Source organism: Primulina tabacum, chromosome 5 (genome assembly GCF_025594145.1).
Source record: "Primulina tabacum isolate GXHZ01 chromosome 5, ASM2559414v2, whole genome shotgun sequence".
In the NCBI taxonomy this organism is placed as follows: Eukaryota; Viridiplantae; Streptophyta; class Magnoliopsida; order Lamiales; family Gesneriaceae; genus Primulina; species Primulina tabacum.
The window spans coordinates 19862557-19879867 of record NC_134554.1 but is presented as its reverse complement, the minus strand read 5'-3'; the positions used below and the strand labels follow the sequence as shown (position 1 = coordinate 19879867).

Sequence of the window (17311 nt, the reverse complement as noted above, 5' to 3'; positions counted from 1 at the left end):
TAGCTTTCAAGCACATACCAATAGCTTGGTTTCTTTCATTTTATATTGAAGGAAAAGAAAAAGAGAGAAAGGAAATAAAATATCTACAAATAACTCATTCCAAGGGGGAAAAACATCATTACACCCCATGGTTTCAACAACATAGTAGCTACTCGCATGCTGGTTTTGTATCAAAGCTGCTTAAACAGATTGCAAAGGCCTGAAAGGCCGAAAGGGGATATTGATAATCCATTGTAAATATATCTTTCCCTATTTTGCCAAATTGCAAGATCACTTTCTCTTGTTCGGAAACTGGAACATTCTGTGAAGATTCAACAGCAGCAACAAGCTGAAAGTTCTTGACAGAAGCCACAGTTACGCGCCCTCTGAAGTTCAAGCACCAACACTGCAGTTGTTCATGCCATCTTGGTGTTTTGTTTCTTAAAACCAATGGTTCTGTAGCTTCACCAATTGATTCCTTTGATTCGTGAAAACTGGTAGTAGAAATTTCTGTAACGGGGATCGTGTGAATGGTGCAATGCATTCGTCTTGGCCCTCTAGTACGAAGAACGTTGAGCTCATATGATATAGTAGCCACTTTAATGTTGCAAAGAGGTAACCTTGGCGGTACTTTCTTTGTTGAAATTCTTTTTCGAGACCGACCATTAGATGGGATTTCGGAGTCGGATAGAGTTAGACAGTCGTGAATAAAAAACTTGGAACCAAAAAAGTTGGACCTGTTACAATAAGCAGTATGTTTTATGACAACGGGAAAAACTAATTCGTCGGACATGAGAAGAACGAGAACTGGAAGGAACCTCAGATTCCCTAAATAGCTATTACTGCTCCTAGAAAAATCATCTGCGGACATCGATATTGGAAAATCTGTTTTTGTTACTTTCCGGATCCTTTTTGAACCCAACAAAAATTTACTTGCATCCCCCGAAAGAGCTGAAATGAATCTAAAAAAAGTCAGTAAACAAGAATCTTCCCTAAAATATGAATGCGAACTTGTCACTGAATAAAATAAAAACACGGTTAGTACAGTAGATCGCACCGGGGCTCAAACCAAGGTACAATCGATATGTTGAAGTCGCCCTTTCCCTTCTGATAAAGCATTGGATTGGAGAATCTCTTGGTCCCGGCTAACACATAGTTTCAAGAAACTATTACAAAGTTACCATAAATCACCCACCAACCATTGATTCAAATTATTCAAACTACCTGCTTGAGTGACTTGGGAAAGGTGAGTAAACCACACTCCTCCGGAGTCCTAATGGCCTCCCTAGATATTTCCCTCCATGATTCACATACAGCTGCACAAGAAACCACGGCCCTTCTAGCCGGCCAAGTGGTCTCATTGGCATCTACTCTGCCGATAATATCGTGAAGCAACTCGGGGGGCACGTTTGCCCATGGACTTTGTTGTACAAATGGATAAGAACACGATGATTCCTCCGGGGTAACATGGTGATTTCTAAGCCCTGTCGGTCTCTTTTGCTCAGCTTGTTGCTTTCCTTTTTCATCTACGCGATTTTCTCCAGTGAGGCACTCTCTTAAAGTGCACTTGAATGGCATTTTTTTTAGTGTTGAAACTCAAAAGAAATATACAATTGATCACGTATCACATCCGTCAATATATACACTCATAAATAGCGCAAAAATTTAATTAAAAGGACAAGGTTTTAGAATCTATGGCAAAACCCCTCACCAATTATTCAAGACTTGATCTTAAAATCTATGGGTATCCAAATCTACATCTTTCCACAAAGAGAAAACAAAGTGCATTTTCTTGAAACCCAGTGAAATATTTTCCGAATCCACATCCAAAAACTGAAATATATGAAAACGAACAAGAACCATTCATGCTTACTTCATGCCCATTGCTTATCGATATCCAAAATCGAATCTTTGTGAAGCTTTGTCACGTTTCAGTGTCTCCTTTACTCATAATAATAGAAACACGCATATGGATATATTTATGTATTTGTATAGTTTCTACACCTAAAAGGGCCCAATGTCTGCAGAAAAATCAACGACAAACAAATCAATGAATCAGAAAAGAGCCCAGCAAAGACTTCAAACATCCCACCGTGTCCCCCACTTCTATTTCTCTTGTAAGAAATTGAATCCTATTTTTTAAAACAAAACTTTTGTAAAAAAAGGGGTACTCCATATTGTTATCATGATAAATAAGAAACGGAACAGTGGGAAGTCATCGAAATTCAAAGTCTTCATTGCTAAGAATGTTCAGCCACCGAAGATCAAGCTGGACATATCTCCTGAGCAGTTTGTCAAAGTAAAGAAGGAGATTGGAACGCAGGCAACTCTCAAATCAGTAAGAAGATCAAGAACTTAGCTCAGAAAAAGAATATCAAGAGGAAATTGATTGTCAGTGAGACTGAATTGGAGAAATCTCCATCTCTGAAAATTATGAAGAAGCAAAGGACTCAGAAAACAAATCCAGCAGCTGTTTTGGAAACTATCCCAGCTGAAAGGTTGAGGCTAACTGGAGCTGAATAGCCTATCAGTGCCATACCTATAAGGGCAGTTCCCGTTGAATCATCAACTGAAAGTCAATTACAGCCTCCAACTGCTCCCTCTAAGAAAATTATCACTGAATCTGGTGATAAGCAAAAACCAGCTAGAGTCAAAGCTCCATTGATCAATATCACCGGCCTATCTGCACTACCTTTTGCCAGACCCAAGGACGTGGTGATACGTGAAAAGGTGGATGCAACAATGTCAGGACTAAGTATCTCTCATGTCATTACTGATCCGAAAGGAAAGGGCAAGATGAAAGAAGAGTCCCGATCGACAAACCCGATTCAGACTCATATCGACCTAATATGGAAAGAGATAAATGAGTTTTCCGAATCGAAGTTAAAAACTTACAATGAATGGGTCAGATTTAGGACCGAAGTATTTGCTAGGCGATTGTTGAAGAAAACAGTTTTGAATAAATTCATCGCCTTGGAAACTGTAGTCCTAAGGGTAGTCAAGGCTGCCACGATTGCTCAAGCGTTGGAGAGGAGCACATACTTCTTTGATCTGATGCGTGCCAAGAAGCTAGAGCAGGTGATTGCTCAGCTATGCAAAAATTATGATCCGACCAGTCCAACTGCTTTCAATGACAAAGCTGTTTATAACCAGTTGGACACGGATCTACTATAAATGCAAATGAAGATTAAGGATTGGGAAATGGGTCAAGAGTTGACTATTCCAACAAATTCCCAAAGTCCTTCCTCCGAAGAGCAGGCTGAACAATCAGCTCAACCGCAAGAGCCATCCCAGGAACCAGTTGTTGAACCAATTGATCAAGTAACTGCTCCTTCTTCAAAGGATGCTCAATCATCTTCTTCTACTCTTCAATCATCTTCCGCAGGTCTTCAACTTTATACCAATGCCGAGTTATCACTGGAAAATATCGACGAAGTCATACAATCAGTTGCCACTGATATCCAGCTGAATATTTTAACTAGAGAAGCAGTTGAAGAACCGAGCAAAACTGAACAACTAGCCTCAGAGGCTATTTTACAAATTGAAGAAGCAGTTCAGTCACCTCTCACGATTGAACATGAATTTTTAGCTGAAACTGAAGTGGCTCAGTTGCGCTCGGAACCAATTGACAAAGTGCCAACTGGAGAGTCAATTGAAGTAACAGATGATCAACCAACTGAAGAGCCTACCAACTCAACTGCTATTCAGACTTCCACTCCTCTTCCAGAACTAATATATTTTGCGTAAATTGTGGATCAATTCTATTCAGTCTTCTTGATCAGTTACTTCAATCTTTAATCGCTATGTTTGTCAAACTTTCGAAATTAAGTTTCCAACAATAGATATGATGCAAGAACAAATAATGAATGCAATATCTAATGTCACCTCGGAAGTCCGTGAGTTATCTAGCAGGGTTGGTAAGTTTAACAAAAAGGGGGCAAGAGGTAGAAGAACATTAGAAACTATCCAAGAAAAGACCTAGTCAACTGACTGATCATGGACCAACAATTTCCCCTTTTTTTGGTATTTGACAAAACTTAGAAAATGAGAACTGATCAAGCTGAATCTCTTGTAGATAAAATAAATGAGAACTGATCAGGCTGAAAATCTTGTAGATAAAATAATCTTTTAGTAACAACTCTTTCAATGTACAGATTCGTACAAGGAATGAAAGAATAAAAAAATCATCTGCTGACTGAAAAATTCTACAAAATCTACCGAATTCTTCAACGAATAAGAAATATAAAGACTGTCTTCTAACTGCTCTGGATCTCTTTCTTCGCTCTTTTATCAGATGGTCCTTGAAGTCAATTAACTAGGTCTCTTCTTTGATTGCTTCTGCTGATCTTTTTCTTTTTCATCTTCCCCTTTTTTGTCAAACTCGTCAACTCTGCTGGATAAGGCGCGAAATTCCGAAGTGACATTCGATAAGGCATGTACTATGTGTTCTTGCAACAAATCCACTCTCTTCATGACTACGTCTTGGAGGAAATCCATATGTTTTGTGAACACGTCTTGAGTTTGGAAATGAGCTTGAATTGTCACTTGGTTCTTCTTCAACTGATCTATCTAGAGAAATAATGAAGTGATGTCCTTCGTGACTTGGTGTAAACTCTTAAGAGTATTCTCCTTAATAGAATCAATTTTCAAGGCGTGCAGCAGCCGAGTCGACTTGATATCAGAAATAGAAGAGATTAAATGGTGAAGGTTGGACTGAATATCTTCGATCATAGATTCAGTGCCCGTTGTATCTCAGGAGACAGAGCTTCAGAGGACTCAGGTTCCTGCTCCTTGTCTTCTTGATGAAAGATTACCAAGGATCATTATGTTCAGTCGCAACAGTGACCATTTCTGAAACTTATTCTTGTATAGCTTCCTGGTGAAGTTCTGGAGGAAGGAAGAAAGTTGGAGGATCAGTTGAGCTGGAGGGCTCGTCAGTTTTCTTTTCAGTTGAGACTGTAGCTGATTCTTCAGTTAGTTGAACAACTGTAGGTGGCTACTCAATTTGCACTTCTTCAGATTGTTCCATGTGCATCTGATCCATGTCAGTCTCAGCTAGAATTGCTTGTTCAGTCGTGGTAGCCGACTGAACTGCTTCTTCAGTTTGTTGTAAAACAGCCTCTACGACTGGTTGTTCAGTTACGCTCTGTTCTTCAGCTGCTACTGTAGACAAAATATTTAGCTGAATGTCAGTGGCGACTGATTGTATGAATTTGTCTATGTTCTCCAATGACAACTCAGCATCAGTGTAGAGCTGAAGATCTGTAGTAGAAGATGGAGGAACTGAAGGAGATGATTGAACATCCTTAGAGGGAGGAGCAGTTTCTAGTTTATTAGTTTCAGCAACTGGTTCCTGGGATTGCTCTGGATCTGGAACTGATTGTTCAGCTTGCTCTTCAGATGAAGGACTCTGAGCATTTGTTGGGAAAGCAACTCCTGATCCATTTCACAAATCTTTATCTTCATTTGCAGTGATCGAAAGATCTTTGTCCAGTTGATCATGCACTACTTTGTCATTTAAAGCGGTAGGGCTGGTTGGATCATAGTTTTGGCGCAGCTGAGTGATCAGTTGTGCAAGCTTCTTGACACACACTAGATCAAAGAAGTAAGTCTTCCTTTCCAATTCTTGAACAATTGAAGCAGCTTTGACTACCTTCAGAACCACAGTTTCCAAAGCAATAAATTTCTTCAGAACTGCTTTTTTCTGCAACTGTTTCGCAAAAACTTCAGTTCGATATCTGACCCAATCATTGTAAGTTTTCAGCTTTGATTCAGCAAAATCATTGACCTCACTCCAAATCAGGTCAATGTGAGTTTGAATTGAGTTTGTTGGTCTAGCCTCTTAAGTCAACTTGCCCTTACCTTTTGGGTCAGTTAGGACATGAGAAATAATCAGTCCTGATGCAGTTGCATCTACTTGCTCCCTGATGATCACTCTTTTTGGTCTAGCAAATGGGAGAAAAGTTGGAGCATTGATGGAGATCATCGGAGCTTGGTCTCCATGCTGATTTTTGCTTATCACCAGACTTGGTGATAATCTTCTTGGATGGATCAGTTGATGGAGGTAACTGACCCTCAGTTGAAGACCCAATTGGAACTGTCTGTACAGATATGGTGCTGAGAGGTTGTTCAGCTCCAGTCAGTTTCAACCGATCAGCTGGGATAGTGTGCAAAATAGTTGCCGGTTTGGTCTTGAGAGTTCTCGGATTCTTCTGGATTTTGGGAGAAGGAGTTTTCTCAGAATCAATCTCAGTGACAATCAGTTTCCTTTTGATTGTGTTTTTCTGAACTGTCTTCTTGACTCATTTGGGAGCATCATGTGTCTCAATCTCCTTCTTTACTTTGATAAACTGCTCAGGTGATATGTCCAGCTTGACCTGTAGCAACTGAACACTCTTTGCATTGAAAATCTTGAATTTGGATGACTTTTCAGATGAGTCATCCACCAAACCGTTGGTCTTGAACAGATAGTTGAGTTGTACAGCATATCCCTTGGACTGTTTGGATGATTGGAACATGTTCTTGAGAATGAAAAATACAATGGATGACCAATTTAGTCTGCGTCCAGACCTAATCGTAGTCAAAACCTGGAACTTTTCCAAGGTGAGAGCAGCAAATGAACCTGCTTTAGCGAGCAGTCCCTTGGCCATGATGTCAGCCAACAGCTGAATCTCAGGCTTCAGCTCTTTCTTTGGATAAGAGACCTTAATCTTCCATCCTTCTACAGATAACAGCGTCTGCATCTCCTCCACATCAGATGTTTTGACCTCAAAAATATTGATCATGCCATCAGAAGGCAGTTGGAAGAGGTTGCTGAAGGAATCTTCATCAATGGTCAGCAGTTGACTGTTGACAGCTGTAGTGATTTTGCCATCAGCAGAGATGAAAGCATTAGTGTAGAGATCCTGAATCTCTTTGGGATAGATTTCCTGAGATGATAATCCTAGAAAGGTCTTCAGTCTAGCTGCTTCCAGCTTGAGAAAGACAGCTTTGATAGCTTCATCTTTGACAGACAGAACTGAGTCAAAGTCAACAGCCATAGCGTTGAGGATGTAGGCTGGAACTTGATTTGCCATTGATGATGATCGGAACATCTGCAAGAAAAAGCTCTCTGAGAGTTGTAATGCACGTAAAGAAACTGAAATGAAGCACGTTCAATTTCTTATGTTTTTGACTGTTCAAATTTTTGGACATGTGTCAATCCAAGATAAAATCGTGTGTACGTGTAGTGAAAACGTGAACAAAAGCTTTAATGAACCTCATGGGGCCATGTTTCAAATTATTATTCAATGAATGACATTAAAGATGTAATGTTAACAGTCACATCACTCAATATGTAATATTTATCGATTAATCAGTTTACCTATTGGATAAGATCAGTTAGGTCAGTAACTGAGTGATCAGTTAAAACTGAGTCAGTTCAGTTGAAGACCAGCTGACTATTGTCTTATTAGTTAACCATTTAAATTCGATATTCTCCTTCAATAAAAGTCTGTATATAAATAAGATCACTGTGATTAGATAATAACAACACCAATTAATTACAGATAGATAGAGCAAGAAGTTTCAAAAACCCTCTTCCTGCATCAACACTTCGTAGATTGGAGAGTTTGAAGGAGGCTATAGAAGAGCTTATATTGCTGAAAGTTATGTCCACCTGGACTAAAGTATAAGACCTCCAAACTATTCAGCGGGAAGGATTGGTTGCTACTGAAAAACAAAGGGCAACTGAAATCAAGTATAAACAGTGTATTGATGTGATCCACACTTCAGATCTTGCTATTGATGAATGTCTGTTGGAGTTTATGCTGCTGAAGGAGCAGAGAGAGTTGGAAAATATTGTCTTTTCGGAAGGCTATAGAAAAATTGCTTGTAATGAATTATCTAGTTGGATGTCCCCTTGGCTGGATGCCGTAGAAAGGGAACTGAATCGTGTATTATGTGAAATATATTATCAATAAACTTTGTTCTTTCAATTCATCTTTGTTCCTTTTCTGCATGCAAGCTGATATTAGTTGACTAATTAACAATTGACTAACTGACAATCAACTAACTGACAATTGACCTAACAAACAGTTGATTAACTGATAATCGACTAACTGACAAGTTATCAACTGAATGATAATTAGTAAAAACTAACATATCAGCACTATAACAAATATAATTAAGACAGATCAATTAAACCAAAAATATTGCGAAAATAAGAAAACTTAGTCTCGGGTAATGATTTGGTGAAGATGTCAGCTGTTTGTTGATCAGTTGGTATGTATTCCAGTTTGATTGCCTTCTTTAGAGCATGATCTCTGATGAAATGATGTCTGACATCGATGTGCTTGGTCCTTGAGTGAATAACTGGATTATATGTAATCGCAATTGTGCTTGTATTATCACAAAATATCGAAGATTCTTTTGCAATGACTCCATAGTCTTTCAGTTGTTGCTGAACCCAGAGCAGTTGAATGCAGCAGCTTCCAGCATCAAGGTATTCTTCTTCAGTTGTGGAAGTTGCTATGGATGTTTGCTTCTTGCTGAACCATGAAATCAGTATGTCTCCTAGAAACTGACATGATCCATTAATGCTTTTACGATCAAGCTTACACCTTGCATAATCTGCATCTGAGTATCCAACTAAATTGAATGATGAGTCTTTAGCATACCATAAGCCCACATTTTGTGTGCCTTTAAGATATTTCAATATACGTTTGGCAGCTAAAAATTGCAATTGCTTAGGATTGGCCTGAAATCTAGCACACATGCAAATAACAAAACTGATCCAATAGTGAAGTCATGATCAGTTAGAAATTTTGAGAGTGTTTTATACCAAGCTCTTCGAGCTTGTTTAAGACCATATAGAGCTTTGTTCTGTTTGTTTCTGTATACCCATTTTGTACCTATAACAGTTTTAGAAACTGATCTTGGAACTAAGTTCCAGACATTTTTATAGGTAAACTGATTTAGCTCTTCTTGCATAGCATTTATCCAGTTAGGATCAGGCAAGGGCTTCATCAGTTTTCTTTGGTTCCCGTTGGGCGACAAAAGCTGTATGAATAAATAGATTAATCATTTGATTTCGAATTCTTACCAGATCAGATGGGTTACCTATTACCAATTCTGGTGGATGAGATTTCTTCCATATGTATTCAGTATTTGTTGCATTGATCTCAGCAACTGTTTTAGTTGGCAACTGAATGTTTTCTTCATTTTCAGTTGCTGCTGCTTCAGTTTATATTTGAATATTATCATTTTGCTCTACCAACTGATTATCAGGAACAATTTCTTGTTCAACTGATTGACCCAGCACTTCTGGTTCTGGTGTTTGAAGGATATTTTGATTGATGTGATTTTCTTCTTCACTATCATACTCCAAACTTATATCTGTAAAGCGATCAACTAGCTCAACTGGATCAGTTGGCTTATCAGTTAGTATAGTTTCATCAAATAATAAATGAATTGACTCTTCGACATTCGAAGAGCATTTGTTAAATACTTTGTAAGCTTTACTAACTGATAAATAACCAAGAAATAATACCTCTGCAGATTTAGCATCAAAAGCTTTTAAATGATTTTTCCCATTATCGAGAATAAAACATCTGCAGCAGAATATTTTAAAATAAGATACCACATTTTTACGTCCATGCCAGATCTCATATGGCATTTTCAAATGATTTTTATTAATCATCGATCTGTTCTGAGTGTAACTGTAACGTACCGTACTTTTAGACTAATTGAAATTTGCGGAAAATAAAAATTTTCTTAAATATGAAATAAACTTTCAAATTGCGCTTATCCATAATCCGTTCTCAAAAATAACTGCAACCGAACGTTCGAAATTAAAAATTTTGCTGAAGCATTTGACTAGACATCATGACACTAACATAAAATCAGAGTATTTGAAACTTTCATAAATTCTTAAAATCATGGCGGTCCTCGGGTTTAGCCTCCCGCTCAGTCCAAGCCAGCTCACTGGTCCTCACCCCTCGTCTCCTCAAATGCATCCTCACCTGCATCGATCAAACCTAGTGAGTCTAAAGACTCAACATGTATAAACTGGAAATAACGAGTAATACGTAATAAATCACATGCAACTTTAAAATAGAGCGTACGTACTTGAAACCTGAACGTGCATACTTAAAAGCTTGAACGTAACATACTTGAAACTTGTACATACATACATAAACATAGACGTTTCATCATTATAAGACTTTTCTTAAACATGATTGCATACTTGTACATTCTTGAACATTCATAAACTTCATCATTTTTTTTTTTTGCGTAGAAGCATGTTTCAAAGCAAGTGACCCATAACATAAATCGCCTGATCAGATTAAACCACGGTACTGGACTGATAGGGAAAAATTCACTGCCTCATACATGAGATCTCCTTTCATGCTTTAGCGGGTGGATTGGTCTCCGTTCATGCTTTAACGCTTTCCAATCCTGATCTAAACTCGTTCAGGCTTTAACGGGGTGGATTGGTCCCTGGTCATGCTTTACCACTTTCCAATCCCATACATAAATTGGTCACAAGACATTTAGCATACCTCAAAAACTTAAAATATTTTCTTTGCACGTCAACATACTTACTTGGCGTTGAGGGATTCGTTGGATCTCGCTTGGGGCCACTGTTGCACATACTAACATGATTACAAGCACTTAACTTTCATAGAGCTTAGACGTAGGTGCTCGTGTTCACCACCGAAGTACAAAAATAGCTTATGACATTCTAGGATCACTCGGGACTTGACCTCGTTAAATCATCGTACTAACCCATGACATCGAACCCCGAACAATCTCTAAAATGATGTGCGAACATTTACCAAAAATAAAAGACATGAACTCACTATTGAACTTGAAAAGAAGATAGAATCAAACATTTTTACAGATGCGGCAGCGCTCGGGCAGTAACAAATTACCGCTCGAGCGCCAGGTCTTCTGGACGACTACCCTCGGACAGAAAGAGCGGCGCTCGGACGGTAAAATATTACCGCTCGGGCGCCGAGTCTTCTGGACTCCGCAACTCAGAAACTTATACTCTCCAATTTCGATTACACATACAGTGAACAACGCCTCGAGACTCATCCTAGGATGCTATGGCACTTACTCGACTCCACAAAACGTCCCGAACGACGACGCACACCAAACAAGCAACAAATCCATAAACTCAAATTTTGACACCAATTGCTTCCTACATTTCTAATGCAACCAACGACTATCGACACGAAACAAAGCATCAAAACTCATCCAAAACTCATACTCCATATACCAAAACACAGCAGTGATCACCTGACGGTTCTCAACGAAGCCTGCAACAAATAAACTTCAAGAACACATCAATAATATATTTTTCAGAAAACGCAGTTTGAGCAGTCCCACAAAAATCACCATAACTCACTCAATTTTTATTTAAGTATTTCGAATTTACTATCACAGCGAAGGTATCGAAAAGTTCTACGTTTCATATGTAGAAAGTTTTTCCAAAAAGTCGACCGAAAAGTCGCAGTATTTAAAATGACAGCAAACTTCGAGTTTTCAGATCTAAAATCGTTTCAAAACCGATCCAACAAATTTTTTGCTCAAACTTTTGCAAACATTCACATGTTTTCATAAAATAAACATCAAAATATTTACTATGACAAGATCGATGCAGAAACGAAAGAATATACATGCCTTTGGATCTTTAACGCTACCGAAACGACGACTTCGACGCGGGAAGGAAGCGAGGGTTGATCCGGGACGATCGTGCAACGATTTTCTTGCAACAAAACTCACGAAAATTTGCTAGAAGATTTAGAAGAAGGGGGCAGCTGCTGAAGGTAGAAGAACCCTAGGTTTTCTCTTTTCAAAAATAATAAAAGTTGGAATGAAATATATGTGTGTGTGTGTCTCGGTATGTGTGTGTGTGTTTGTGTTTAGCTAAAATTAGGGGGGGTAAATATTGCTTAATTAATAATTAACAACTAATAAAAATACTATCATTCCTCTAACTTTTAATAACACCTCTAGATTTAAAATAAAATGTACAAGTGGCAAACCTTTAAATTTTAAAGTCATAAAAAAATCACTTAATAATTAAATTAGGCCTTTAAAATGCTAAAAATTAATTAAACCTTTTAAAATGCCCCAAACCCAACTTAAAATAAAATACCACGTTTAAAATTTCCAAAATCGTCATCGGTCTCTTTTCCTCGATCCCGCATCAAATAATCGCCTGAAACATGAAACTCGAGAAAACATTTAACGTACATCACATCAACATAATTAATTTAAAATAATGCAACTTTCACAAATTATGCATCACTAAACTCATTTTAAATTAAATAGATGAATTAAAAATTAAATAAATGCGTGAGTTTTACGTGTACTGATTTTGGGCTCTACAGTTCCTCCCCCACTTATATAAATTTCGTCCTCGAAATTAAATCTTACCAAACAGTTCTGGGTAGCGGTTCCTCATATCTGTCTCGGTATCCCAAGTGGCCTTTTCCACTGATTAGGTTCAACCACTGAACCTTGACCAACTTGGTCACCTTGTTCCGAAGTTTCCGCTCCTATCTGTCTAGGATTTGGACTGGTCTTTCCTCGTAAGACAGGTCTTGAGCCAACTATAACGGTTCGTAGCTCAAAACATGCGATGGGTTAGCTAGGTACCTTCCTTAGCATCAAGACGTGGAACACATTGTGTACCCCGGCAAGATTCGGCGGTAAGGCTACACGATAAGCTAGTGTCCCAACTCTGTCAAGAATTTCAAACGGTCCAATAAACCTCGGACTGAGCTTGCCTCTCTTCCCAAATCTCATAACACCCTTCACGGGTGCTATCTTCACGAAAACGTGATCACCTACGGCAAACTCTAGATCTCTTCTTCTCTTATCAGCATAGATCTTTTGACGACTCTGGGCGGTCTTCATTCTGTCTCGAATCTTGACCACCACATCCGCAGTCTGCAGAACAACCTCTGGACCAAGTTCTTCTCTTTCACCGACTTCGTCCCAATGAATCGGTGATCTGCAATTCCTTCTATACAATGCCTCATAGGGAGCCATACCAATAGATAATTGGAAACTGTTGTTGTAGGTAAACTCCACTAGAGGTAGCTTCGATTCCCAAGTCCCCTAGAAATCGATCATACAGGCTCGCAATAGATCCTCCAAAATTTGAATCACTCGCTCAGACTGGCCATCTGTCTGCGGGTGAAAAGCTGTACTGAATAACAACTTCGTCCCCATGGTTGCATGCAAACTCTTCCAAAAGGACGATGTAAACCTCGGGTCCCTGTCGGACACAATAGAAACTGGGATCCCGTGCAATCGAACGATCTCCCTGATATAAAGCTCCGCATACTGCGTCATGGAGAAAGTCATCTTCACTGGCAAGAAGTGCGCTGACTTAGTGAGTCGATCCACTATGACCCAAATGGCATTAAAACATCTGACTGACTTTGGCAAACCAACAACGAAGTCCATGGTAATATTCTCTCATTTCCACTCGGGGATAGGGAGTGGCTTAAGCATTCCTGCTGGCCTCTGATGCTCTGCTTTCACTTCCTGACAAATGAGGCATTCAGACACAAATCTGCGGATGTCTCGCTTTATCCCTGGCCGGCCACCAATACAAAACCTGCAGGTCCTTGTACATCTTGGTACCTCCTGGGTGGATTGAATACGGAGATGCATGTGCCTCTGTCAGACTATCCTCTCTGATCGATTCAACACTAGGCACCCACATTCTACCTCTGTATCTCACAATACCATCTGACACTGCGTAGAGTACAATGCCCTTGGCCTCATCCTTCAGTCTCCATTTCTGTAACTGATCATCTAAAGGTTGACCTCTACGGATTCGGTCAAACAATGAAGACTGAACTATCAAATTAGACAGCTTAGGAGCACTGTACTTAGGATAAACCTCTAATCCAAAACTCTGAATCTCTGCCTGAAGAGGTCTCTGCACTGACCTCTGCTCTACGACTGCAACTTTCCTGCTCAAGGCGTCTGCCACAACATTAGCTTTTCCCGAATGGTAGCTAATTTCGCAATCGTAGTCTTTTACCAATTCCAATCATCGTCTCTGTATCATATTCAACTCTTTCTGCGTGAAGAAATACTTGAGACTCTTGTGATCAGTAAATATCTGGCATTTCTCGTCGTACAAGTAGTATCTCCATATCTTCAACGCAAAGACAACGGCAGCTAACTCAAGATCGTGAGTCGGGTAGTTCTTCTCATGCACCTTCAACTGCCTGAAAGCATAAGCTATCACCCGACCATGCTGCATCAACACTGCGCCTAACCCGACCTTAGATGCATCGGTGTATAACACAAAATCTGGCATGGCTAGCACTGACGCTGAAATAAGGGCTTGCTTCAAAGTATCGAAGCCCTTCTGACATTCATCACTCTACACGAATTTAGCATTCTTCTTGGTCTGTGAAGTGAGCGGCACTGCTATCGACGAAAACCCCTGAATAAACTTACGGTAGTAACCTGCTAAACCCAGAAAACTAGCGGATCTCTAAAGCATTCTTCGGCTCAACCCATTCCTTAACGGCTTCCACCTTTGCTGGATCCACCTCAATTCCACTGCTAGACACTATGTGACCCAAAAACGCTACCTTTTCCAACCAAAATTCACACTTACTGAACTTCGCAAATAACTTGCGACTCTACAAGGTCTATAGAACTGTACTCAAGTGCTGAATGTGCTCCTCATGGCTCTTCGAGTATATAAGAATATCGTCAATGAACACTATGAGGAACTGGTCTAGGTAGGGCTGAAATACTCGATTCATGAGGTCCATGAAAATCGTTGGAGCATTCGTCAGTCCAAACGGCATCACTAAGAACTCGTATTGCCCATACCTGGTCCTGAAGGCTGTCTTGTGCACATCTGCATCTTTCACCTTCAGCTGGTGATACCCTGATCGAAGATCTATCTTAGAGAACACTGTAGTTCCCTGCAACTTATCAAACAAGTCTTCGATTCTAGGAAGAGGGTATTTATTCTTGATCGTCACCTTGTTCAACTCTCGGTAATCGATGCACAGTCTCATGCTCCCATCTTTATTTTTCACAAAGAGCATTGGTGCGCCCCACGGTGAGAAACTAGGGCGGATGAATTCTTTTTCAAGAAGCTCTTGAATCTGCTGTTTAAGTTCTAACATCTCAGCTGGAGCTAGTCAGTACGGTGCCTTAGAGATTGGCACGGTGCCTGGCACAAGCTCAATGGCGAACTCCACCTCTCTCTCTGATGGGAGGCCTGTTACGTCATCCGAAAATACGTCAGGGAAATCTCTTACTACTGGTACATCAGTTATTGACGAAAGTGGATACGTCAGGTGCAGAAATAATACTGGCCAAGAAAGCCTGACAACCCTTGTGCATAAGTCTCCGCGCCTGCATGCAAGAGATCATGCGAGGAAAACTCCTCCATCTAGCTGGCTCAAAGAGAAACTTGCTTCATACCCAAAGGTCTTACTAACACTGACCTTTTCTGGAAGTCGATAATAACTATGTTCTTCGTCAGCCAGTCTATTCCCAAAATGATATCAAACTCTAGGCATCGGCAACACAATCAAATCGGCGTAAACTAGGTGGCCCTGCAGTTCCAGATCGATGTCTCTCACCACGCTAGTAGCTGACAATTCTTCCTCTGATGGGACTGTCATTGAGTAGCTCACGTCGAATCCAATAGACTTGACGTCCAGGTGACTAGCGAATGTCTCCGAAATAAAGGAGTGGGTGGCTCCTGAGTCTATCAGGCCTTCGTGGCTAGTCTCTTTATGAATATATTTCCTGAGATAAGTTAGCACACAAAAATTTATATCCCAAATTCTAACCTCAACCTCAAGCATAGGGGAAATTATATACCAAGTCACCAAAATATTAACTAGCACACTAAAATCCCAAATACAGTTCAAAACATGCATGGCAGAATAATTCGGTGCTTAACTAAATGAGTTTACCAGTCAATAATGTCGTGTCTGGGTTCGCCTCCTGAGCATGCATGGCGAACACTCTTCCCTGGGTCAATTGCCTCCACTGTGGGCACTCCTTCAGCATGTAGTCACTGGCTCCACATTTAAATCACTTGCTTGACCCATATAAACATTGCCCCGGGTGCTGGCGGTTGCACTTAGGGCACACTGGGAAATCTCCGGGCCTCTGAGGCGCCCTCTGCTGCTGAATTGGACCATTGTCCTTTGGCGGTCCCTGATAAGGCTTCCTCCCTTGCAGTCCCTGGAAGGGCCTCTTAAACTGAGGTTGCTGTTTCTGCTGCTGTGGTGCCTGATAGGGCCTCTTGCCCTGCCTATCAACCTTGATATCTCGCTGATCTTGTTCTGCCGCCAAAGCTCTAGACACGGCGACTGCATAGGTAGTAGGACCAGCAACCCTCACATCACGGCGCAAGATCGGCCGCAACCCGCCCATGAAATGCCTCAGCTTCCCCTGAGCATCATTAGCTATCAGGGGCACAAAGTGACACCCCCTTTCAAACTTCCTGACAAACTCTGCAACACTGCTGTCTCCTTGTCGCTGTGTCATGAATTCTCTGGTCAGTCTGGATCGTACTTCTTCAGTGAAGTACTTGGAGTATAATACCTCCTTAAAGTAATCCCAAGAAAGGGTCTGCAAGTTCGCTACCACGGACGCGCTCTCCCACCACAGTCTGGCGTCCCCGGTCAGTAGAAATGTGGCACATCTGACCCTATCCGCATCTTGCAGCTCCATAAAGGCAAAAATCACCTCGATGGATTTAATCCATCCTTCGGCTATCATCGTGTCGGTGGTCCCCAAAAACTCTATTGAGCTCATCCGCCTGAACCTCTCGTATACTGCTTCTGGTCTGGGTCTCGTCTCTGTGTTTGCCGCAGCCTGGTTCCCCGCAAACTGTGCAAAGAACTGCGTCATACCTGCGAGCATCTACGCCTGCATATCCGGAGATGGGGGTGGGGGATTAGCCCTCCCCTCATCTCGAGGCTCTCGGTCCTCTTCCCTAGCTTCACGGTTAACCATACGTCTAGGGGGCATACTTTTCCAAAATTTATCCAACACGTAAACCCAACATGCATGAATATAACATCAATAGCATAAGATGCACGTAATTTGAACTTGAAACATGAACATGCTGAAATCATGACTTAATGCTTAATACATGGAAAAATTCAAAAACTTAAAACTTACAGACTTGAGGTGTGACTTCGTGAGCTTCTCGCAACTGGCAGTAGGCGTAACCCTTTATAAGAACACGGCTCTGATACCAACTGTAACGTACCGTACTTTTAAACTAATTGAAATTTGCGGAAAAATAAAAATTTTCTTAAATATGAAATAA

General features: G+C 40.5%; 1 protein-coding gene across 2 annotated transcripts; it reads right to left on the bottom strand.

Moving 5' to 3' along the window:
* Positions 1-2187, bottom strand: LOC142547250 (tubby-like F-box protein 5). 2 transcript variants are annotated; one of them, XM_075655433.1, is made up of 4 exons: positions 1204-2187; positions 1037-1124; positions 798-930; positions 1-716 (listed from the first exon to the last, which is right to left on the bottom strand). In XM_075655433.1, exons 1-4 carry the CDS (start codon positions 1555-1557, stop codon positions 149-151), a joined length of 1143 nt encoding a protein of 380 aa, XP_075511548.1. In that variant the 5' UTR covers positions 1558-2187; the 3' UTR covers positions 1-148. The 2 variants fall into 2 exon arrangements, with proteins under 2 accessions (XP_075511548.1, XP_075511547.1); XM_075655432.1 differs by having other exon boundaries at positions 1-930.
* Between the last annotated feature and the right edge of the window lie 15124 nt (positions 2188-17311).

Bases quoted from the DNA above. Each gene is read 5' to 3' on its own strand.
- LOC142547250 (XM_075655432.1), bottom strand. From the start codon at position 1,557: ATGCCATTCAAGTGCACTTTAAGAGAGTGCCTCACTGGAGAAAATCGC. The intron at 1,125-1,203 runs GTAGTTTGAATA...ACTATGTGTTAG, and splicing joins TTCCCAAGTCACTCAAGCAG to CCGGGACCAAGAGATTCTCC. The intron at 931-1,036 runs GTGCGATCTACT...GATTCATTTCAG, and splicing joins GTACCTTGGTTTGAGCCCCG to CTCTTTCGGGGGATGCAAGT.